Here is a 25,423-nt window from a genome sequence, read left to right on the forward strand (position 1 = left end):
ACCAATCTATAAATTAATTTAATAACATACTAGATCCTGCTTCGTTAGAGGTTTGTAACAAATAAAAGGAAATAAAAATAAAAAAATAAATTGTAAGTTTATGCCAAAAATAATAAAGGCAAGACAGTTTTAGGTTGGACCTCCCTCCAATTATTTTCAATTTGAAATTTGTACTTCCTTTAATTTTATTAATTTTATCTTTTTTTAAAATTAATGTAAATATCTGAGTCAATTTTTGCACATATTGATTAATCTCACAAGTCTTAAAATTAATGATTATATAAACCTCCAGTAATTCTAAGATTTATGAGATTTAAACTGATAATTTCTAAAAAACAAATTTAGAATCTAACCAATTAAGTTTCGCTCTAAAATTTTATATATTTTATCTTAATTACGTGTGTGAGCGAGGATAATAAAAGGGTTTCACTTTGTGTGATGGTTGAGAGATGGGATGTTGCTGGTTTCCAATGCTTTCTTTCCTCGTTGCACATCCTTTTAGGTGACTTCTTAGTGGCAGTTTGTGAGTCAGCTATCCCTTTTAACCATTATTTTTAGTTGTTTTATTTGATTTTTATTTTTATTTTAAAAAAACTAGTTTTTAGATATCCAAATAATTTAAAATTATAAAAAATCAATTTAAATTCAAAATCTTATGCAACATCAAACACACACTTTTAAGAGACGTTTAGAATTATAATACCAGCTGTTTTTTTAAATATTTTTTATTAAAAAATATATCAAAATAATATTTTTATTATTATTATTTAAAATTAAAATTTATATTAGCACAATAAAATATCTAAAAACATCAAAAATTAATTAATTTAAAATATAAAAAATTAATTTAAAAAATACTTTTAAAACACAATTTAATATTGCTATGGTTTTTAGGCAAAGCTCTTTTAGCTGCTCTTGATCTAAAAGTAGTATTTGGTTAAAAATATATATATTTATATATATAAAAAGCTTAATAAATAATCATACAAAAGCAAAAACTTGGAAAATTATTTAGAAAAAAACCATGTCTGAACATGACCACATCGTGGATATGCGACAACAATACAGGAGCAGAAGACGTAGCATTGCACAAATACAACAATCTCACCTAAGCTGTGGATCTTGGCAAAAACATATTCATCATCTAGCTTGATCCCATTACCAAAATTGCGATACAATTTCCCAACAGGTAAACAATACCTAACAAGATTTTGATCAACAAATTCCCTGATCCGAATCACCAGAACACACAGGGAGAGAGAGAGGAGTCTAGTAAGTATTCTGTGGATGAGACCTCCTCCTAACATCTCGCTTGTAGTAGGGAGTTTCATCTATTGTCTTCCTTACATAATCTACAAATGGCTGAGGTGTTCGAGGCGACTGTTCAGTCAAGGCAGGACTGCCGCGAGCAGGTGTCTGTGGTGCTGCGCTAGGTGGAGTGGCAGGGGTGGTGGAGGGCACATGTCCGCTGGATATCTCAGAGATAAGCAAGGAACAGCCTAGATAAATTACACAAAGGATCACACATCCAGCTACTAGAAGCCCAATGAAGGTTGCAAAGCTAGTTTTTGCCCCCGTTTTTGCATCAGGTTCATATGTAACGTGTATTTCCATTCTCTGCCCTGTATACAGAAAAACAAGATTACATCATCTTAGCAGCTAAAGACAACCTCCTCTTTTGTGGGTATTCAAAGGCTATGGAGGCTCACCATTGGCTGGGAGAGTGATGGTGATTCTATCTTTCAATCTTTTGGCTCTCAGCACTTGGACCTGGAGATATTGAAACCAGCTAGAATCAACCATTATAATGAACAGTCAAAAAGATTATACACGCTTTTGTGCTCCCCAAATCATTTGAAATCAGTTCATTCTATTCTTCATGGCTTTGAAACATGTCCGAAACTATTCCACAGTTTGGGCACAATCCATTGGAATCTTGGATGATGCAAAGCCTATTTCATTTGCAACTGATAAATACTCACGTACTGAAGCAAAGAAAAAACAGCTCACCTCATATTTTGCACGGCCACCTATCCCGAAATCTTCCTTGTGGACGAGAGCGATCTTCATTGAATCCCGATCAAGCCAGTGGATTTCAACATCTACAATGAGAGAACCAATTTCATCTTTGCAATAAATTTTATTGTGTCAGGTGGACAGTTGAGATGTAATTTAGTTATTCACAAAATCTTAACACATCTACTGCAGCACCACTCCTTTTAACGCTCCAAAATCCTATGTAAGCCGGAAAGAAGCAAACCAGATGGCAGTAATCATATAGCTAATAGCTCAGAAAAGATTCTGTGACCATTTTAGACTTGGGAAAGTGAGGTTGGAGGTGATGACACCTTTGAATGGCACTGTAACTTGGACTGCTGCCAAACATGTGGCAAGTTTGGTGTAAATATTTTATAATCAAACCACTTATACAGCAAGGCAATTATCAGCATATGCTTGCATGAACACCTACTAAAAGGGAATACCATTGGATTACAAGGTATAGAAAGAGACTACCGCCCAACTGAAAGAAGGGTTGATTTTTAGTTCCAAAAGAAAGTGATAGGTTGGGTTTGTGAGCAGTGAGATGGCACTCTATCATCAACTTGGACCATAATAAAAGAAAATCCTAATTAAGACAAGGCTGAGAGAGAAACAGAGGAAGAAGGCTTTTATTTACCTGTATTTCCCAAGATGGTTATAGTAGTCTTGTTGGAATCTGGTGTCAGGTTCAGTTGCATTGAACTCTGTAATGAAAACATTGACAGCATGTACACATTTTATGTATTGTTTTGAAATCATATATATGACCTGATTTTGAGGGATTATATTTTATGGAAGAAAGATTCTCCACTGGTGAAATGCCTAACAAAATCAAGCTTAGTTAAATCTAGAGAAAGAAAGTCTTGTTATAATAGAAATACAAGTAAATGGAACTTAACAAGTGTTGATGATCAGACCTAGCACTATTGCAAACACACCCGGTGAAGAGGAAAAAATACACCCATTGTTTCCCAAATAAACAAATTGCAGATTGCTGTCATTCCCTTCAAGTAGCAAAAAATGTTCAACTAAGACATCAGATCAATTACCTTGTCCATTTCCAGTATTGAAAACCCTCCAATAAAAATTGCTGATGCAGATCCAGAGACATGGCTAGCTTCTCTGAGTGATACGTTTATAGAAATAGATACATACGGTCTCATGTCCTTCAACCTGGGTACAGAATGCACCAAGTGCTCTGGTGAATATGGGAAGAACAGGCAATAGGAATTCCCAGATTCAAGATCCATCCATGGCTTTGCATACCTTCAGTAAATAGAGTGAGCAAATCAAAAGTTGCAAATATCTGTTTATAAGATGAACATAACAAGAAGAGTCAGACACATACCCCACAAAAGGAGGATCAACCTTGCAGTCATATGATACTCCCTTACCGTTTCCGAGAGTTTCAAGCTTGTTGTAAGTATCACTGTTCCAATACAGCACAAATATTAATGCCAACGTCCAGTGGGCTTAAGCAACCCAATATTTATGTGCAAACCAATTATGGAGGCTAAAAAGCAAAAAAAACAAATGTTATTGTAGCTGCAGATGCAAATTAAATTGATTGGTTTTAATGACCAGAGTACGCTGTTAGGATCCCATTTTCTTTATTCCTAAAAAGAAGCTAGAGCAACAGAATATAACAATAGTTTGATTTAAAGAACTTTCTAATAGATTTTATACGATTGCTGACAGTGAAGGTTCACTAATATCACACAATCTAAAAAGCATGTTCCAGAATCTAAATTTTGTCATGAACTACATTCGAACAACAAAATATAATCCAGAAAAAAGTCAAATCAATTACTTACAATCTGTCAGATTTGTAGAGGGATCTGTGATGGTTCTATTTGGAGTTCGTATTAGAGATGTGACCATCAACCGTGGTTTAAATGCATTAAATTTCACAAAACAACATGCATAGCAAATGCATTATCAAAGATTCAAGATGAGAACTAATTCAAAATATTTAAATATCAATTTAAATTCTAAAGCAGTCACTTGAAAAAAAAGAGCAATAATATATCAACTTCAATATAAGATACTCTCGATTACAAACCTTAAGCTCAAAGGGAAGCTATATCCTTTTGCTGGGTAAGGAATGTTTGTTAGGATCTCTTTTGGGGCATGAATAGAAACAATATTTCCTGATAGCACTGTAATTTCTGTTTGCAATTTCATGCTTGGACATTCGAAAAATACTGTTCATAAACAAGAAGTTCCAATTATGAAAAATCATAGCTGTCACATTAAGCAAAACTACAGATTTAACATTATGAAGAGCTATTTCCTTCCATACCATGGGTTGAACCTATTCCACATGCTTCAATTTCTCCAGATCGCGTGTCTACAGAAACAACTCTTTCATCAGCACTATGCCAGAAGCCAGAAACTTGATCATTAATGCCTACCACAGAAAGAAATCGTTAATTTATCACCAAGAGGAGTAAATGATGAAAAGAAGTTTTGCCCTCAAACATAACCATAGATACTTGGAAATGCATTTTCAGAAGGAAAAAAAAAGAAGGAAAATCCAGAGAATGGACTGTAGGCTCACCTATTACACTGAGGTTAAGAGAACTCCCGTGTTGAAGGACAGGGTTTTGGGGATATATGTGAGCACCAACTGAAACCTGACAAATAAAAGATTCAGGTGACTCTACTGCAACAGTAAATCTTGAATAGAGTGGTCACCAGAAATGATAATGGTCCGAAGCTGAGCTAGCTGCTCCAAGGAGTGTATTCACAAAACATTAATTTTTCATCTCCAAATTTGTGGCTGATGTAGGTCCCATAAGGTCATAAGACGCAAAACTAATTATCACCTTTAAGAAAATGCTCCTTTTCACATTAAAAAAAGGGGGGAAAGAGGGGAAGTTTTTTTGCATTAACATATCGTGCTTCACAGAAGAAAGATGAAGGAAAATAGACTGATTCTTTTTTCACAGAAGAATACTTCAGAAAAATCTGTAAAAATAAGCAAGCTATCATGGAAAAGCAAGCGCTTAATGCAAATTCTTTCTCCGTTCCCCAATAAAGACAACAATTTTCAATATTTGATGAATGAAAATAGAACAGCCACAGCTAGATAGCAACCAATTACTTATAGAGTGGAGATGGTTCTGGAGTTGAAAAGGCAGCAAATAGTTACCAGTATATAGTCAAACTTTTGTGTATTACTGTTCATTGATACTCGCACCAGAGCTCTACCAGTTTGCATTGCCTTCAACCAGAAATTAATACAAGAATTGTCATACATAAGGCACTGGCAGGCAGAAATTTAACAGATGCCAAAAGAACGCACATGAAGAGAAAGAATGGTAATCCTACAAGCTTATGGAGTTTGAATGATGAAGAGCATTAATTAACAATTGAAAGCAATAAAAGTCCTAAAAGCCATATTTAGCCCTTGCAGATTGTTGATAGCATAGGAGCAATTAACAATTAACATATATGTTAACTTCGTCAACAGACCTTCAGATGGATAGTCCCATTGCCATTTCTTGTAATTACAACAGAGACAATTTCATGATAGTTGGTTTCAGCACGATAGGAAGTGACATCATATGCTTCATAAAAGGGATTCCCTGGTGAAGAAAAATTACAAGATAAGAAGTTTATATGTAAAATGTTGTCAGTAAAATGTGAGATGTATAATTTGGTCATCAATACCTGAAGCATCAAAATAGCTTATTGGAAGATCAAGGTTGGCACCAATAGCAAGATAAATTACATGGAAAGGGGGGTCCCTATTCATTATTCTTATTTGAGCCACCTAATGAAAATGCCCAGTTTCAACCAGTGTCAGAAACATAGATGCCAAGGTCTTCATATATAAAATGAAAAGTAACTGCAATGCTGAAACAAAGCAATAAACATGGAAGGATTCACCATTCACATTCCATATTTTGCCAACACAACAGAGTCCCGGGACAAAAATTGCTAGCAGCATGTTAAAATTCTCAAAGTCACATTGATCACTGTTAGCAATGCACAAGGATGCATTATAAGAGGTGTTTATTTCTAGTCTGGGTTTCTGTCAAGTACTAAGGAAATATTCAAGACAACTTGATTCTCTCAGCCGCATTGCTGTATCGTGCAAAGTTGTTATACAAATCCAACATCTATGACTGTTTAGTCTACAAAAAGCTACCACTGCTAGAAAATGGTAAGACGATGTTCTCAACAAAGCACCAAAATCATGTTATATGACCTGCCACTTCATTTAATGGTGAAAATTTAGAATACTAGGTGTGGATAAGCAAAATCATATAGACGTTCAAAAAGACCAGATTAAAAAAAGTAATGCTGGAGAAGAAAGACTAATACCTCAGCAACCTTGACACAAGATGCAATCTCAGTTCTTCCAGTGGTTCGATCTTTGGCTTGTATGCATGCAAGATTGTTACTCTCGGTTGTTTTTATTCTATCTCCATCTATAGAAATTGCATTTTTTTTTCCAAACTTCATTCTTTTCACAACTTAATAACGAATAGATAATTGTTCCTCTACGACTCTGAGCATCTTGTTGACCATGCGATTCCAAAGATGAAGGCAAAAGGCTAGATGTAACATAATGAGGAGGAAGAAGCCATGTCATTGGAACTCCAAGAGCAAGAGGGAGAGGAGGCACAACCAATAGTGATAAAGAAGCATCATATAGCCGCGACTGTGAGAACGAAGCGGAAACGAAATCACAAGAGAATGTAACTGTGATATTTGCCTTGCCTGCAGATCTGGAATGCAGCCATAATTGCTCATGAGACAAATTAGATTACTTGGAAGATGAAAATGCACACTTATGGCACTTAATGTTAGAAAGATTCAAAGTACTTACAAGAAAACTAGTTTCACAATTAAAATCAAAATTTTACTATAATTATGCTTTCTAAGGAAGTTTACATTAAATCTTACACCAAATAAGCACTAGACACTTGTGCCTAGGAATCATAAATCATGCCATGATCCCATGAAAGACCAACTCTCTGCGATAACAGAATAATTTGCAGACTCCTAGAACCTGTACTTAATAACCAGATGCAGCGACAAAAAGTAACTTTGCTTAGGGTCAAATTTCACAAAAGATAAAATCAAACAGTGAAGAACTACTTGGTTTTCTCTAATCCAAAGTAGTGATGTAAAACCAAGTTAATTTGTTATAGCCTGACCTCCAAGAACAATCCTTTGCTGAAGAAGGAAGAAAGATGACCAGAAGCAATGAGAAGGACCTGGTCCATCAATTATACTGATAAAGCTGCTTATCACAAGGAACCAAGGGCAAAATATTCCAAAACTTACATCTAGGTCCATCAAGAAATTCAACATGAGGACTGGAGAGAAAAAGAGGCACAATACTTCCTTGAACAAGGGGACGCCTAAAATAGTTTACCTCATCTACTAATTATATTCGAATTTCCCAGTTATCTTTTGGAAGAGATAAATAAAGAGTCTCAAGAACTGTTTCAAGCCTGGTAATGAAAAATGTAAATCCAAAAGAAAAGGGCCATATACAGTCAGAGGACACTGGCTATACAACATTAGAATGGAAATTTTGGATCCATCCATCTTTGGGCCTGAAACACTTTCATCAGATAACAAATCATCAAGAATTAGGTAGATACTTTGATCATCTGATGAAATTTATAAATCTCTATTTTTTTTATTTTTTTTTTGTCCCAAGTAGTAAATTTAATAATCAGGTCAAAGGGAGAGGCCAAGTTCATGTGGAGTATCAAAGATAGACCACAGGGGCAGAAAAGGAAAAAAAAAATAAGAAGAAAGTTTGGTTTAAATTTAAGACATCTGAGAAAAAAATGAAAAGTTATAAATGCATAACAGAAGCCTTGCTTTATTAGTTCATGTCAAAATATATAGGAAAACAAACCTTCCATGCAAGACTTTAATAAAATCAAGTTCCTGCTCATCATCCAACGGGAACCAGTGCTTTTCAACATTTGAGCTTTCTGCCATTTTGAAACTCAACACCTAAATTTAATCAGTAGACAACTAATTACTATCACCAGGCATATGAGAAGAAAAGAAATCTGAAACAGTAATTATGAGAAATATATTCCTCCTAACCTTTTCATCCTCTATGGTCCACTTGTAACTTCTGCAGAGCTCATAAAATGAAAACAAATCACCCTGACAATACAGGTGAGCCAGTCATATTCCAAGAACTGATGCATAAATTAATAAAGAATACTTTTGACTTTAAAATGTCACCTCAGGAAATGATGGATATATCGGCATCTCACGGCCAACATCAAGCTTATCACTTTGTGCATTCAACATTGACAAAGAAGGAACTCCAACATAAATGCTACCATGTGCTTGACATACCACAACACCTCCATTCCCAAACACCGAGGAAAGGATTGTCTGTTCACATAAACAAATGCAAATACATGAAAGCATATTACATAAAGAATAAGGAGACATCATCTTCCTGATTTGGAATGACATTGGACATGAATCATGTGGCTCAATAGGGACCAGGGGAATTAGAACTATCCAACCTGATCTTAGTCCATATGAAATTCAAAATGATAAAAATGCATGTAAAAACTATTATTTTCCAAAAGCTCTAACTGAAGTTATGATAGGAAACAAAAATAGGTAACCATACAGGTGCACATTCTAAACTCAACTTCTCAAAGAATACAAGCAGAGTTCATTGTGTTACTCATTGATATCCTCTGGTAGAAAAATAGTCCTTATGAATTCATTTATTTCAGAACGATTACGGGTCCATGCAAAATAGTGAACCACTTGTCAACTACTATCAACTGTCCACACATGCACACATGAATACATAGCATGACGGGGAAATGACAAGAATTCATTCAGGAGAAACCCAGTCAATCAGGATTCATTTTCATGCAGACATTGAAGATCATATATATGACAAATGATAGAAATTCTACAACACCGAGGACATAAAATAATAGCCTTGCAAGATACTCAACTCATCCAAGTCTTAATTTAATCTATGTTACATTTCAGAGTCAATACATGAAAATTGCTACAAGAGGTTAACAGCTGGGTCTTACAGTGTTTCCAGGAGAAATTGCACAAAGTCGTCCTGAAGATTTGTCCACTGTTGCTATTCCATCATCCATTGAAGCATACTGGATATATACGCCAACTGTTGGGCCCCCTTTCATAGCAAGCTAAGCAATAAAAAGTGTTATAGAATACATGAGAAACATAAAAAAGAACTATAAATCAAAACTCAGATAGGAAATATTTCAATGCATTTTAGGATAGGCACAAGATTGTGGGGGTCATACCATGTAACAAGCACCTGGTACCAGGAAAATATCATCTGGATGAATTCTCAGTGGCGCATATACTTCTATCTTTATTGATTGACTCAATATTTCATGTCCAGATTGCTGTCTAACACTAACCTGATTCCAAGATCTACCCATAAACTTACATAGTTTGAAACTTTGAATCGATAAACACGACAAAATAACAAAGGGAAAAAAGAGAGAGTGTCTGTGTCTCTGACAACGAAACACAGAAAAATGAATAAACATGCATTTGAATATAAAAGGCATGACATCAAGCCGGGAACTCACATAAAGTGTTGTGAATCCAAGATCTTTAGCACTGATCGTAAAGTTTGGAGCATTAACATATCCACCGGCATCACTAGGCATAGCATTCTTGTCAACAAGTTCAACTATAGGATCCTCAATGCGCACATGAATTTTCATGTACGCATACTGCACCAAATGCTCACAAACATCAAGATTTTGAGGATTAAAAAAATTACCACACAAGTGTAACTTGGCATATGCTAGTGTTTGCAGGGCCACACAAACACAGACTGTCCTTTTCAACACAGAATTTTATGATTGAGTAAATAACATAATACAAAATGGAGGTTAAGAGAGCATGAGATGTCCTGCTAAGAAACAAAAAGATCAAACAGGAGAGATGAACTAGGTTACGAAAATTAGTAAAGCAGTCTATCTTTCCAAATGCATGGCCACACAAATATCAAATACATTTACAACTAGGTCCAGTTATAGCAGGGGCCAGAACAGGAATACTATTAGCTCCCCAAATAGCATTAATCAGATCAATCCAAACCTGATGAGAGTCAAAAGCATTCCCATCCTTAATCCCAGCCATTAAATGTATGGGCTGTGACTGTCCTTCCTGAAATTATTAAGATAAGAAATGAATACTACAACAGTACTTGTGTGTGTGTGTGTTTGTGTGTCAAACAGACACCATAAAACGCACCATGAGACTTATTTGTTCTCCTGATACTATTTTAATCCAGTCCACATCAGCCACTTGAACCTGCAATACTTCCATGAAACACTCCATAAGTGAAATAGAAAATAAAATACAAGAATAAAGGCAATATTATTATCACATGTATTTAGCTGAAGGAGAAAAGAAGTGAAAGCAACTGAGAGTTTATAAAGTCCAAGGGATAATTGAACAGTACAAACAAGATATTAGTTAAATTGATGTGCTGATATGGAGCATGTATGACTAAGGGGCATAAAAAAATCCTCAGGGAACAACAATTAATGTTTTTTGAATGATGTAGAAATTAGATTCATATATGCATTACTATCCTTGCATATGAAAAATAGATCCACTGTTTAAAAAACCTATTTTGGAAATAGGGAAGTTAGTCTTATAAAACTGATTATATGCATCTGTGCATCACCATCCTTGCATTTATGTTAGTATTTAACAACTAACATGTATTGGCAGACATTTTGCAATAGCAACACTTCGTAAGGTAAACAGTTACCATTGAAAAAGACCATTGCATTACATCAAAATAACATCTAGATCTAGGCATTTAATCTTATTTAATTGTTGAAAAATAAAAATCAAAGAGAATAACAATGCCATGATAGAGTACTAAGTATGCTTTGAAGAAAAGAATGCACATGCCAGGGGAGAGGATGGATTGATTGATTTTGCTTTGTAGCATAAGAAAATCTCAATTTTTTTGTAAGGAAAGATGGAATTTCTTAACACTTTGCTTAATTTGATGACAGTAGCAATTTCTCAAGTTTCACCAGTATGCTTGAGGAAAAATTCTCTTTCCACCAGAGCCTCTTTTTCTCTAAGAACTTCAGTGATTTGTCTATTGTATGTTTGGCAATGCATTTCCAAAGTGATCTTGGGTTGAAATATCATCAAATTGATGCTTTTTGTTGGTTTGATATGGATAATTCAAAACCATTTTAAAGCACCTGTCTTGGCAAAAACACTACAAATGCACCCCAAACAGACCATTTACATAGTCTACTGCTTTCTGTATCTTTAGAAAATAGAAATTTAATCAATGTCAGTGGCAATTTTGTAAAACTGAGAAATTTCACTTGAATAACTGTATAGTAAGATAATAGATGAAACAAATTACCACAGCAGAAGCTGAAGTAGGAGGAATAAGCCCAATATCAGATATTGACACAAGTGCAGTCCCCAACATTTTAGGAAGGAGCGTCAACTGAAAGCATTGTAAGCCTGGTGGGGGCTGAGCAACTTCTACCACTTGAGAATCATTCACAACAGCTTCCCATAAACAGCTCCCTCCAGCAATTGAAAGATTTACCTAAATAGAAAAAATGCTTGCGTAAGATGTGGAAGCCTGAAATTCATGATTAAGGGATCATATAGCAGCAGCAGCAGCTAAGACTCAAATCCAAACTAGTTGGAGCATGCAATGTTTGTGTCATCTGGCTCGATCATAAACTAAATCCACCTCAATATGGAACCAATACTCAAGTAACATTCTATACCTTAAGCATTTGGAACCAAATCAATGAGATTGAAGTTTGAACATGCCTATTAAAAGCAATAGTTGATGGTAAAAATCTAAAATTCCACAAGTAGTATGGACCAAATCAATGAGATTGAAGTTTGAACATACCTATTAAATGCAATAGTTGATGGTACAAATCAAAAATTGCACAAGTAGTATGGACTCACAAAAGGACATTAAACATCATTTATCCTATCCAAAACAACAGTTATCTCAAATAGCAAAAAAGATTTTTCAAAGAAAATGACTGGAGCAGCACATCAAAGGAGTTTTTGTACAAGAAGCCCTTCGCATTTAGCAAGATCATATTTAATCACGAATGTGCTTTCAATACAACAAACACAATCCACATAAAAGAAAACGATGCAGATAACATTGTTGAGAGAAAAATATTATCTCCCATAATCTGATGAAAAACCAACTCGGTATGCAGAAATTGGGTTTTTAATCAGGGGCGACTCTCTCTTGAAGCTTTTCCAACCATTGTTGCAGATATATGTTAATCAATATGTCAACTTTCATTATGAGAGTTCGATTTTGAATTGTCCTTGATACACAAAATTTGATGTCAAAATGCACAGGTGCAGCTTGACACATACAGCGTGAGGCAAGGAAAAAATTGAAAATGTTATGTTGCAAAGGAGCATTGAGCACTTCATATTGCATAGGAAGATGACTCTTCCTTTCTCCTTTGTTGACTCAGAAAAGTTACAAAAACATCAATCAGCGAGGTTGTGAACTTCTTCATTTCAAGAAACCAAATACCAAGTGTTCTTTGTATGTGATTCAATTTCTCAAGCCATCATTCTCTCTCAGTTTGCAATTAACTAAACACCAATCCTGTGATATAAAGTATCAATAATTCATTTATTTGAGTGACAGTTTTTTATTAGCATGACAAGAATGGAACCTGCAAACAAACAATAAAGTTGTCTGTTTTCAGCTGATGTAAAACTAGCAAAACAGGCAATAAAATGATAAAGATGGCCTGCATGTGCAAAACATGATGACTCCCTCCCTTGGAAGAAGTAGAAATTTCATGAAGTCACACACAAGTCATTAAATGTCATTAAATAAGCTCAAAAGAAATTGGTAGTGCATATTTATTAAAAAAAGCAGGTAACACAAGCAATTATTAGTCTGGCACTGGAATCTACCTTAGCATCGGGATTGAAATACAACAAGTTGAACTCTGGATTCACTCTCAAAGAAGAAACAAGCTGCATATTTGTACAAATTTAGACGAGTCAAACTTAAGACAGCAATAATTGATCAATATGAACAGAAGGTATAGAAAAAACACATGGCAGTATAACATGAACCCAACTTAATAAACTATCATCTGAGCTTTGATGTAAAATAACACGAGCATACCTGCAACTTTACAGCATCTGTAAGAACATTCTCTAGACTTCGCAACAGAGCTGAATAATGACTACCGAGGGCATCATCAAGACCAATAACAGTGGCACGAACAACACACTGAAAAAGAATATTCAACACCTCAGATTAAAATTTTCATAAATAAAAAGGGAACATTGATATTGAATTTTCATTATTTTAGGAGGATGTGTAATTCACATATTTACAGAACTGGCAAATATTGGGAATACTTACTCCTTATGAAACTTACCAGACTATTTGCCTTTCATGCATGTATGAGCATGTGAATATTGAGTGTATGTGGGGTGTTGGGGGTGTGCGTGTGCATATTTGTTCATGAAGATACCTTTGGAATATTCTTATTCAGCAATTGAGTTTCTTTTTTAAATAAAAAAACTCCTTAAATAAATCTCAGAACAATTTAAGAAAAGCAAGGAGGCATATAGCATGTGAAACGAATACATGAAATACAAAAAAAAAAAAAAAAAAAAAAAAGCAAGTTCTGGCAGTACTTGTCCTGATTCATTTTGCAAGACTAAGAACCTCTCCCAGCTGGATTTCGATCTCTGCGACTCATAAGCATCAGCCCACCAATATGCCAGTCCTTCACAGCTGCTCAACTCCCACCTCAGAGAAAGAGAAGATGAGTTTGCAAAAGCTTCTCCGGAAGCACCTATGCCAACTGCAGCCACCCTAATAGTTTGCCCATTTGCCACAGTAACAGGGGTGGTGCGGATTTGCCCTGTGCTTCGATCAGCAAGAGATGCAAACCTTATGGCATCATGTCTGTTAACTGAACAACAACAACCAAGCCTCAATACCAAACTAGTTGGGGATGTCTGTTAACTGAAGAGTGCCACAAATTCAGCCAATTGCATGCAAGGTAAATCAAAATAAAATTATAATTTATTGTCATTCATGTCTGGTATGAAAATTTTAAATATTCACCGGGTTCATCAATGATAAGTGCAATTGAAGATGGAAAGCTGCATGTAAGAGACAAAGCAACTTCTGCTATTGCAGGCAGAGAGTGGTCATCTCCAACCAAATTCCCGCGTTTGAAAACTAAATCCTGAGTCATACCAAACAGACAGAGAAATGTTATGACTTTTGTAGTTAATAGAGCACAATACAAATGCTTTCGACAAAAAGAACTACAATAGTCTGTAGCTCCAAAACACAATATATAACTTACAAATATCCCCAGAGTTTGGCATGAAACTCTGTACATACTCTGATAGCTGCCAGAAATCTGACGTGCATGAATTCTATCTTTACTGGAAGCATGCTTGTCACCCGATATTTCCACATTTTCAAGATAGTCAACATCTTTGTCCCATGGTGCTGGTCCACCAAGAAGCATGATATCTAAACTTGTTCCAGGGACAAGATACAAGTTCTCCAAAGGCTCCAGGTGATTGCTTGCTTCAACATGACCCAAATCAAGCCAATACCCACCAAATTGGCTTCCATCTACTACCTGATGCACTGTAAGTGGTGGATATGCTGCAATACGTGATGATGCCTTCAAAATAATGGACCCATGAAACGATTGATCCAAGTGATGTTCTTTCGACAATGTTGCCTGCAGCATGGTCTGCCCAGGACTGGAAGCATATATATAGGCCCATGAACATGGTGGACCATAAACTGATTCATAGAGGTGAAAAGCCCCCAGTTTTTCGGCAATAAGTGCCTCCTCTGTTGCATTGACAATGACGAAAGACTCGCTTCCAACTTTCCATTTTACGAATAGATGAAAGGCATCACATCTATAATAATAGGAACCTGCAAACATGAAATTGAATTGAACAAAAGAACATGAAAGTGAAAACATTTATAACCAAAAGCACATTCCTGATGATTTTGAGAAAGGGCTTCACCATCTGATGCTTTCATTGTTACGGCAGCTGGCAGATGTGATCTTACAACAGTCTCTACAGGGAAGTTTTGAAGCATAATCATAGATGATGGTACAGAAACCTCAATGACCACCTTTTACAAGAAAAGGATACATTAGTTCATATAGATGAAATTAATCAAGGGAGCAAAAGGAAGCAATCCAGATAACAAGATTTCCAGCGTGAACATTGTTCAACAAAACCCTGCATATCCAGATATTGCTGCATTATTACTGACTTGAAGAGATTGACTAGAGTTTCCATATTGACATGGTCATGACAAGAAAGAGACACAGATTTCAAACAAACACGCAGGTTTTGAGGCTTTGGGAAAGAAATATATAATCTTTAATCCATGTGCCTTTACACCTCTTAAACAGGACAAGATCAATAAATAAAACAATTAAATTAAATTCAAAAGCCAAAGAAAGAAAGAAAAAATGTTGGGAATTCACTAAGACACCTCCAGCCGCATTAATGATAATAAGCAGGTGCCGATGGCCCATGCCAAAGCACTCAAAATAAAATACAAACAAGTGAGAGCGCAGAGGACAGACACTGTATACCGCACCACATATTGAAAATAGAGTTCAAGGCACAGCATTGTACTGATAATAGGAGCAATTCAATGTATATTAAAAAAAAAACTATTTAGATATTGCAAGGCTTCAACTTCACACTATACTTTGAGCAACTAGGAATAAATTGTTGGATGTGCGTGTTAGCTAAGGTAATCCTTGTACATGTACTTCCATGATTAAAGTAGTTCACCACCACAGTTAGCAGATGCACACATGACAAACTCCTCCATTGGAGTTTGTTGAACCATCCTATCTGTTTGCCAGTGGAATGACAAGTTGACTTGTTTTGCCATCCAAGCAGCACAAAGCAAGCATGATGGGACTCACTTAAAAGATTTGCAAGAAAAAAAAATTAGAACTCTGACATGACCTGCTTCTATACAAACATTATAAGAGAAAGCACTTCCTCGTATTTTTATTTAGCTTTTGATTTGGGGTAATCTTTCAAATAGGTCTCATTTTATTTGATCATAAAATAAGAACCAAATTGATTCCTTTTTGTTGCAACTGGAAACACTAGACTTCCATCAGACTTAATACCATCACAGTTCAGTTCCAATTCTACCCTAATCCACTTTTTATATGTTTGATGCTAGTGGTGTCATAGTGTATTTGTGCAGAAGTGCTGAAGCAAGGAAAGCTCATCTTTTGTTGAGCAGCTTGAGTTGTTTGCCTAGTCAAAACCTACCTTCTTTCTTAGAGATTCTAGTATGTGGGGCAAAACTGCTAGATTTCCACAAAACTAAGATAACAGAGAAAGGGCTAAATTTTGAAGGTTGTGACTAACAGCTTGACTTGCCAAAACTTCTCATTGGAATTTCTATAAAGTGCAAGTGATAACAAACATGGTCTTGAATACAAAGTTTGATGCCAGTTACAAAGCGAAAAATGTGACAACTCCTAGCTAAGAAGCCTTCAATGTTGTGCCAAGTGATAGGTGTGCAGCTCATGCAAATGAAGGTTGGTGCATTTTCTATCATTCTCTCCTCTGAGGCAATGAGAGAAAGTCAAGTTAAGGGTATGTTACTTCTTTTCTATTTCTCTTTACATTGTTGCTATTGTGGCTCAGATTTGGTTCTTCCCTCGTCAGTGGGATTCCATTTCTCATCTCTTTCTTAGCTGTTCACTTTCCCTCTACCATGAGAATTTCATTTCTTTTTATTTCTTGCCTGTTGATATTTTTCCCAATGGTTCAAATTTTAATTGGATAAGAAATTGAGAGTATTTTTTGTGATAGTCTTTTAAAAAGGTTCCATTTTATAAAGCCATTAGATGAAGGAGAAGGGTCTGAAATATGACACAAGTTAGCCACATTAATAGCTATTTTTTTGCTGGGTCTTACCATTATTGCCTAGTATTGTTGGTAGGGTAAAATGGGTAACTTGTCATGTCAATCGGCAAATATAAATATTAAGGTATCAGCCTTTGGTGGAGGAGTTTACTATGTGTGCCTTTGTTCTGGACATTGTTGGATGGAAGGACTACATAAATCATCAACATGTACACACAACCATAACACGAACAAAAAGAGAAATGCTGGAGCTACACTAGGATTGGAAAAGAACAAGGGCAAAACATATCATGTACCCTGTGGAAGTGCAAGGAAACTCTAAATCCGCTATCTTTAAAAGCAAAACTCATAATGAAGATTATAAAAATTAAAAACATTGCTTAAGATTTGTGCCCCTCAAGTATATGCCTTAATAAATGAGAGCTATGATATTATTACCTCGTCATGATTAGAAGAATCAAAAATGGACACTACTCTGACAGTCACTTTACCAGGCTTTTTTGCCTGAAGTACCCCAAATGGAGATATTGACACAGTAGACGTGTCTGAAGAAAACCATTTATAATCACTGGATGTTTTTGCACAGCCTACATAAAATAACAGCTTTCATTTACCCTCAAGATATTTGAAAGCAATTAAACACCTTGATAACTGAGACTGAAAGGTAGAAAGTGATTAACCTCCTGTTGCCTTTAGCTCCACCTCCTGGTAAATAGTAGGGGTCCAGGGAAGAAGAATAGTCTGATGTGTACCACTTGCTCCATCCAAACTGAACTTCACTTGATCACATACCATAATTTCTTGCGCAGCATTAAGAACCTATACAAGAGAGCAGAGCTAGATATAAACAGCAGCTCGGTAAAGGCTACAGAACCACACAAAAAGAAATGAAATTTAAGAAAAAGAGTAATATAAAGTCTCACCTTTTTTCTCTCCCGGTGCCCACTAAAATAAGTTAAAGAAGCTGTTAGTTTTCCTTGACCAAGGGAAATTGCTCTCAGAATTCTGGAATTTCGCCAGCCATGTTTGACCACAATATCCTCTGATAACATGGAAATTGTCCAGTATTCAGACTGCTCATGGTGCAACTTAAGGTCATCACTCTGTAAAAGCAGCAAACTTCTCAGGGATGACAATCAAGAAAACAAGGAGAAAGTGCTAGCAGAACATTTGGCCCGCAAAAAAGATGTGCCCAAGAACAAAGAAGTCTGAAGAGACAACCACCAGCAAAATTTCAAGCACAACTAGAAAACTCAAGAATTAACAGGAAAGTGGAAATACAAGAGAATAAGATAAATTCACATAAATTCAAAATCTGGTGAGCATAGAGAGTGAGTAAAAAAAGAACATGAGTTTCAAAAAACATTTCAACATTCTTTTTAGAAGAGTTACTCTAGCATTATGACACTTCTTGTAATTCCAGAAAATACAAAGTAGAAGATTTAAAGGAAGTTATTCTTCTATCACATTAAAAGCAGTTATTTAGGCTGACTTTTAAGGGAGAAATAATCAGCTAAAATACACAGCATGCACTTGTATAATTGATGATACTCACCACCTTAACATTTCAGTATCACATTGCACTTGCAACAATAACGAAGGGGTAACAGCTGTGAACAATCCCACGAAATTGCTTTTCCATATCAACAATGAATTATTCAACTTCTTCCAAGATACTATCAAAACTTAAAATTGGAAAGAAATGGCGTGAAGAATTCACATAAGTTACTGCATATTCTGAGGCCAAAACAAACCAAAATCCATGCTTTGTGGATGCCACCTAGCCTCTAGATAAAGGTCCATCCAAGTAGTGCCAAGTTCCTGGGTTCAAAACATCATCCTTTTTTTTCTTTTAAGTACTTTATGAATACAGTTTCAGCCTGAGATCTATCTTTAGATTCATACAACTACAAGTTCAAATCCAGAATAAGTTCAAAAACCAACCATGATACACAGCCACAATATGGTTCATTTTCTTTTTGGGCAGAGCTGAGGGGAATCGGGTAAGGGAGGTGAGAGGACTCTGCCAGTCACTATCACAGCCAGCCATATTGACCAAGGAGAAAACAGCTATGAAAAGAATTCCAACAAGTTACAAGTATGAACTACATACACCATAACTGATTTAATTTTAAGATCCCAGACGAATGTAGGATTTACCTCTGTAATATAGATTTCTTGCGCATCAGGTCCCCCCAAGAAAACCTTCATTTGAATAATATATTGACGACCAGAAACAACAAACCAACGTGCCAAGGATGGAATGGCTTTCAATCCATCAACAGGATCACCAGAAACAGGCAAGGGCATTATATATAAGCACAAAGTGTCAGGTAGAACCACATTAAGTGATGAAACTTGCATATGGCCAGCAACTCTAGTATCTTCGACAATGACAGATGTTACCCCTAAGCTCAGTGCCTGAGCAAAGCCTGACAAGTGGTCCACTTCAGCAACCGAAGAGTTCAAAACAGACCACCTATGATGTGGAGATGGAAGAGCAACCACTGCAAAATGCCAACAGACATTGAAGTTAGATAATTAAGAGTAAAGCTGATAGTGCAACCAGATGCACATAGCCCATGCAACTCTTAAGAGGCCAACACAGTTCATGGAAGACAACCAACATACCACGCGCCAAGATGCCATTTCTATGCACATAAAACTCAAGAATTGAACAATAGATATCTTGCTCTGACTTGAGACCCAGGAAAAGATTTCCAACTGAAACTAGCCTTCAACAAAACTAGTTTCCACCATTCATCCTCAATATTATTCACCCACGTGCAACTTTCAAACACAATACAAATAATCATCTAATAAAAGACTTAGGTAAAAAAATTGTTTTAGATTATCTCTTAAATCAGTTAAGGAAATCAAGGCAAGGACATCATCCAGTTTACAACCTAAGTAGCAAGAGCTGGTAATCTGAACCGAATAAATTTGATCCATTACTCAAAAGAAGATGCCAAATCCTTACTTGTCTTCTTTCTGATGCAATCTTATATTCAGTTTTAAGCTATAGCAATCATAGAATCAGAAGTGAATACTGGCAAAGAAATTAAGAATTACTTATTGTATGGCCATAATTCTCTCAGGCAGAGTCATCAAACTTGACAATGAACCAAACAAATATTTTGCTGCCAAGTGCAAAAGGAAGGATTCAAGAAAGAAACCTTGCAGAATATTCCCACGAATGACTTTGAGTGTATATCGAAAGGCAGCACCAATGAGGACCAAAACAGGTGAGGGAGGTTCAAGTGACATGGCTTCTGCCACAGTTAGAACAATCTTATCAGCCAAGTGCTTAAATTGTGGCTCAAGCAAATGCACGGAAACATTCTCATGGCCAATTTCGACTCCTTTCACAACATACAAATCCGAGAATACACCCTGCACAGTGAATCATCGAACACAACACTGAGTAACTAAGATGAGACCATGCATTATAATACTCAATCAAATATCTCATTTTACTATGGTACGCAGCAAACAGTAGACATACACTATCTTCAAGTTCTATTTGGATGTTCAAATCACCACATAAACCACCACAATCACTGAGCGGAGAATCCCTGAGAGGAACATGGACAAGGTGGTGCGGCAATCCATCCGTTTCAGGCATCAGCTGCCACATGAATTGTAATCCAGCTAATGACGAAAACACATTATCTGCAACCAACAGAAAACCGAGAACCAACAAACATGGGAGAATAAAGATGAATCACTACCAACTATCATCATCACAATAATAATACACCGGGATGAAGGTACCTTCACGATCGAAGGCGCGAGCTCGGAGAGTAGCAAGACCATCTAAATCAAGTTTAATAGAATTGTGAAATATCTGGATTCTGGAAATATTGTCAATAAAGACCTTGCAGCGAATCACAGTGCCAGTGTGTACATCAGCAGCATAAATAGCTGTCTCCTTCCGACCGGTAAAGGGAGCAATTGATCTCAACCGTGCACTGGTTGAACAGTGGCTGTAGCTTAAATTATACTCAGGTATAACTGATAGAATATCGTGATGATCCCATGACCTGTCAAGATTTACACAATCAAAACAGCTTAGAATAAAATCACTAAAAAATATATATATATATATATATATATATGAATTAGTAATTACCATTTAAAGCAGCCATCACTTCCTTGGAGGCGATACTCGACGGGACGCGTCATTTTAGGAGGCAACAGAATATTGACATCGGTGACGTGAGGTCCGGGGCTCAAATGTGACGTCGTTTTGCCGACGACAATGAGAGTAGTGAAAGCCACCAAAAACGCAGCAAAACGCAGCACCTTCATCCTTCGATTACTGGTCGAGTCAATGCATGGTGGAGGTGGTTTTTTCTTGGAAAGTAATTGCTGAGCAGAAAAGAAAAGGGAAATGAGTTCAGTTCGAGCTAAAGCTGAAAATGGAAGGGAAAAACCTAGAAAGCAGGGTTTTAGCAAACTTTTCAGGAAAGAAAGAGAGAGGGAGAGTAGTGATGCTGCCGTTAAGTTAGAGTGAGGTTAGTGTTGCCCCGAAAACATTTGCCATGTACCTATGAGTTTTAATTAATTAACCATCCCCTTTTTAAAAAAAAAAAATGGTGGGTATTTGTGGTAATTAAAACAAATAATGAAAAGAAATTATTCAAGGATTTAAATTTTTAAGAAAAAAATATTTGGAGGGAAGATTTTTCTTTTTGTCAGCGGCATGGATTTTTTAATTAAAACTTAAAGCAATTAAGATAAAGATTTTAATAATTTAAATTAAGGAGAAAAAATGTATTCCTCTAGTCAAATCTTCTCATTCCTTATCCATTAATTCTTTTTGACGAAATGTATTTTTTTATTAGAAACATAATTTATTAAATAAAAAGTTATATATTTTAATAATAGAAAACAAGTGATTTTTAAGTTTATTTGTTTTTGTGTTTTAAAAATGTTTTTTAAAAAAAATTTAAATTTTTTTTATTTTTTTTATTTTGAATTAGTATTTTTACGGTGTTTAATTATTTTAATATACTAATATTAAAAATAATTTTTAAAAAAATAAAAAATATATTATTTTAATATATTTTTAAATAAAAAACAAACATTTAAAATTGAGAAAAATGTCGAGAGATGGGAAGTTGGCAGGCTTGATTGTGATTAAAACAGGGTTTGAATTTTGAAGCATGAAAGTTATGTTCTGTTTTTTCATTCTCCCGCTTTCATTTTCTCTGTTGATATAATTATTTGCGAGCAACAGAGAACCAGAGATTCAAGTGTGGGATTTTGGTTGCGTAATTATGCTGTGAAATACTTCGGTGGTAAGAGTTAAAAAGAAACTCTACATTCTAGAACCGTGTGGGAAAAACATTACTGATGCACACAGTATTTTTTTTCTATTTTGTCCCTCTCTATACAAAAAATAATGGCCAGCTATGGGGTATTATAGTCTTTTTCCAGGGACGACTCAATTCTTTTTTAAAAAAACATTAAACTTTTGTCATGGGATTTGTGATTATTTTCTTTTTAGATAATCAATAAAAAGATTTGAATTTGTATTTGTGTTGAGAGTTTTTTATTATTTCTAAAAAAATATGGGGACATTTTAGTTTTTTAATAATATAAGATATTAAAGGAAAAAAAAGAGTTGCGGCGACACCATGCATGCTTTTTAAGCGGCTTGTGCGGTGATGAATGACAATCAAATGCTACCTTTCGCAGTGACATTGGAATAATGTCAACATCCTCTTTGAAGCGGTATGGCGCATGATTGTGGAGGATGGATTATTTGTTATTGGTAGTTATTTTTTTTATTTTCTCTCTCTTCCACCTAAAAAATACGTGATGGCCCTTTTTATTTTTCGTATTTCAGTTTTAGTCTTTATTCATTTGATTTCTAACTTTTGTTATTGACCTTTTTATAATAGTTTTGTATATTTTCAATTTAGTTCTTGAATTATAATTTGTTACATATTATTATTTTTAATTTAGTCGTTATTCTTTTTATTTATAGTTTTTTCTTTTATCCTTTTGTAAAACTTTTCTAGGTTTTCTATTTCATCATTTATTCCATATTTTTTGTATTTGATTTAGTCCTTATTCTTTTGATTTTTTTTTTTTTATTAAAGTTATTTTTCTTTTCAATTTAACCCTCTAGTAAAAAAAAAAATTGTTGCCCTCTAATTTATTTTTTATTTAAATTTTCACTCATATTCTTTTTAATTACCATTTTTTATTTAAGTTTCTTTTTTGTAATTGATTTTTTTTTCTTAATTTTATCTTTCAGCATTTTTATTTACTAGGGATTGAGCTTCATGTATAGTGTTTTCAGTCTAATGAACCGAGACATGATTTTGAAAAGTTAACACGGATCAATATCTATTTTTTATTTTCTTTTCTTTTTTGATTTCATCATTTAATATAAGTTTGGATTTTAAGAATAGCTTTGTGATTTTCTTGAATTTTTTTTTTATATTAGATCATTTTAATTTCATGACCTAAGCCACAAGTTTTGCAAGTTAACTTGAGGGTTAGCTCACCCTTATTTACCCATGTTAAATATCTATCACATTATCTCGAGCTGACTTCAGGCTGGGTTTTTTTTTTTCATGTTTTGTCCAATTTCATATTTTCAATATGTTTTTTTTTTAAGTTATTGTGATCTTAAAAAAAAAAAAAAATTTATGCTCACCATCATTACCTATTAATTTATTGTCTAATCAAAATAAAATCAATTTATTAAACTTGATCAGAGGTACCTGAGTGTTTGTTTTTCTTATTTTTTTTAAAATGTGTTTGTGACACCTAGACTATCATTGTCTTTTTCTTATTATTTTTTTTATTACATTATTGGTTTGTATTTTTATTGATACCTTCTTTTAATATGTCTTTTTTTTAAAATAAATTTTTTATTTATATTTTAATCAATATCCCTCCTCTATTATTTTTTATTTTTCCCGTATGACATTTTTTAATAGATGTTTTTTTAATTATTTAATTTTTAAAGATATTATTCTTATTCATCAATGAGTTTTTTATGTTTTATATAGATGAATTTTATTTTAAAAAAAATATTTATTTTTAAATAATATTTATAATATGCGAAGCTTTGCATGATATATTTTTCTTTTTTATTTTATTAAATCAATTTCATGTGTATGCTTGTTTCTATTATTATTCGACAAGTACAAAATTTATTTTAATAAATAAATTAATTAAATACAACAAAGTAAATGGTATATGTTGCGAGATCAAATATTTTGATCCAAATCTATCTCTTATTTTTTTCAATTTTATTTTTATTTATCGACAATGACTTTTTATTTATTTATATAATTATTGATTTATTTAATTAAATATATCTATAAACTTTTTAATTTATATTTAGAATTTTTTATGTAGTAAAACAAGCCAAAAAAAGCCTGCATATTCAATTTTTAAATTAGAACAAAATATATAATTCATAATAGAACGGGAGTCAAATAACTATTAAGAACTAAGAAGCATGACATAAAATGGAAAGTTAAATTAATATATAAAATAGAGTTAATGCATTTAAAGGGCCAATGTTACAATTACAAAGACACTAAAAACTGCTTGAAGTTTCACTATAGACACCAGCTAGAATTACAGTGGATTGTAATTGTGCTATTTTTTTTTTTTACAATTTTATCCTTTTCAAGTTGGATTGATTTATGATTGAATTTGATGGTTTGCTAAAATTATTTTTATATGAGATTCTTGTGCTGTCAAGAAATAAATTCAGTAATCGGTTTAGCAAAATCAAATCAAATTAAATTGATTTAGAATAATTAAAGCTCCAGGGAGTGAATTTAAAACTAAAATAAGTGTTAAAGAACTTGGCTGAGCATGGTTAAATGCCTTGTTCTTGAGCATGGTTCCAGGTATCCTGATATAAAACGACAGGTGGAGAAATGTTTTATCTTGGCATGCAATGCTTCTTTGGAATATGAAAAAAAAAAGAAGTATTCTTCTAGTTAATTTGAATTTAATTGGAATTGATGCTAGATATAAGATATCAAAAACTATGTAGATGCAGTCATGGTTAGTTTTAGAAAGTATTTTTTTTTTTAAAAAAAATTAATATTTTTTTTAAAAATTAAATATTTTTGATATTTTCATATCATTTTAATGTATTAATATCAAAAATAATTTTTAAAAAATAAAAAATTATTTTAATATATTTTTAAAAATATATATTTTAAAATATAATTATTATCACACTTTTAAACTTTATTCAAAGTTAATACTTTTCTTCCATATAAAATAAATAAAGGATTTTTCTACTCAAATATAAAGCAGAAAACATCAACTCAAAATTATAACTTGCATAAATCCCTTTCAATTCTATTCCCCATGCATTTTCTCTTTCAAGTACATTTGATTAACTTAATTTTATTTCTCTGTGCATTTT

General features: G+C 34.1%; 1 protein-coding gene across 1 annotated transcript; it reads right to left on the minus strand.

The window, feature by feature from the left end:
- Window positions 1-987: 987 nt before the first annotated feature.
- LOC118050311 (nuclear pore complex protein GP210) lies at window positions 988-21,545 on the minus strand. The gene is given in 37 exon segments (XM_035060634.1): window positions 988-1,622; window positions 1,710-1,770; window positions 2,011-2,102; window positions 2,678-2,744; window positions 3,090-3,306; window positions 3,389-3,469; window positions 4,103-4,244; window positions 4,343-4,450; window positions 4,601-4,676; window positions 5,195-5,266; window positions 5,518-5,630; window positions 5,716-5,818; window positions 6,373-6,520; window positions 6,522-6,779; window positions 7,928-8,028; window positions 8,125-8,187; window positions 8,269-8,424; window positions 9,096-9,215; window positions 9,336-9,455; window positions 9,630-9,776; window positions 10,147-10,215; window positions 10,303-10,362; window positions 11,450-11,641; window positions 13,009-13,071; window positions 13,226-13,333; window positions 13,747-14,027; window positions 14,183-14,306; window positions 14,430-15,022; window positions 15,118-15,229; window positions 17,446-17,594; window positions 17,688-17,826; window positions 17,931-18,110; window positions 19,168-19,514; window positions 20,184-20,400; window positions 20,513-20,679; window positions 20,782-21,050; window positions 21,140-21,545. Coding segments are annotated over 37 exon segments (5,847 nt in total). The 5' UTR covers window positions 21,319-21,545; the 3' UTR covers window positions 988-1,269.
- Between the last annotated feature and the right edge of the window lie 3,878 nt (window positions 21,546-25,423).

The sequence above is a fragment of the Populus alba genome, chromosome 16 (genome assembly GCF_005239225.2).
Source record: "Populus alba chromosome 16, ASM523922v2, whole genome shotgun sequence".
Taxonomy (NCBI): Eukaryota; Viridiplantae; Streptophyta; class Magnoliopsida; order Malpighiales; family Salicaceae; genus Populus; species Populus alba.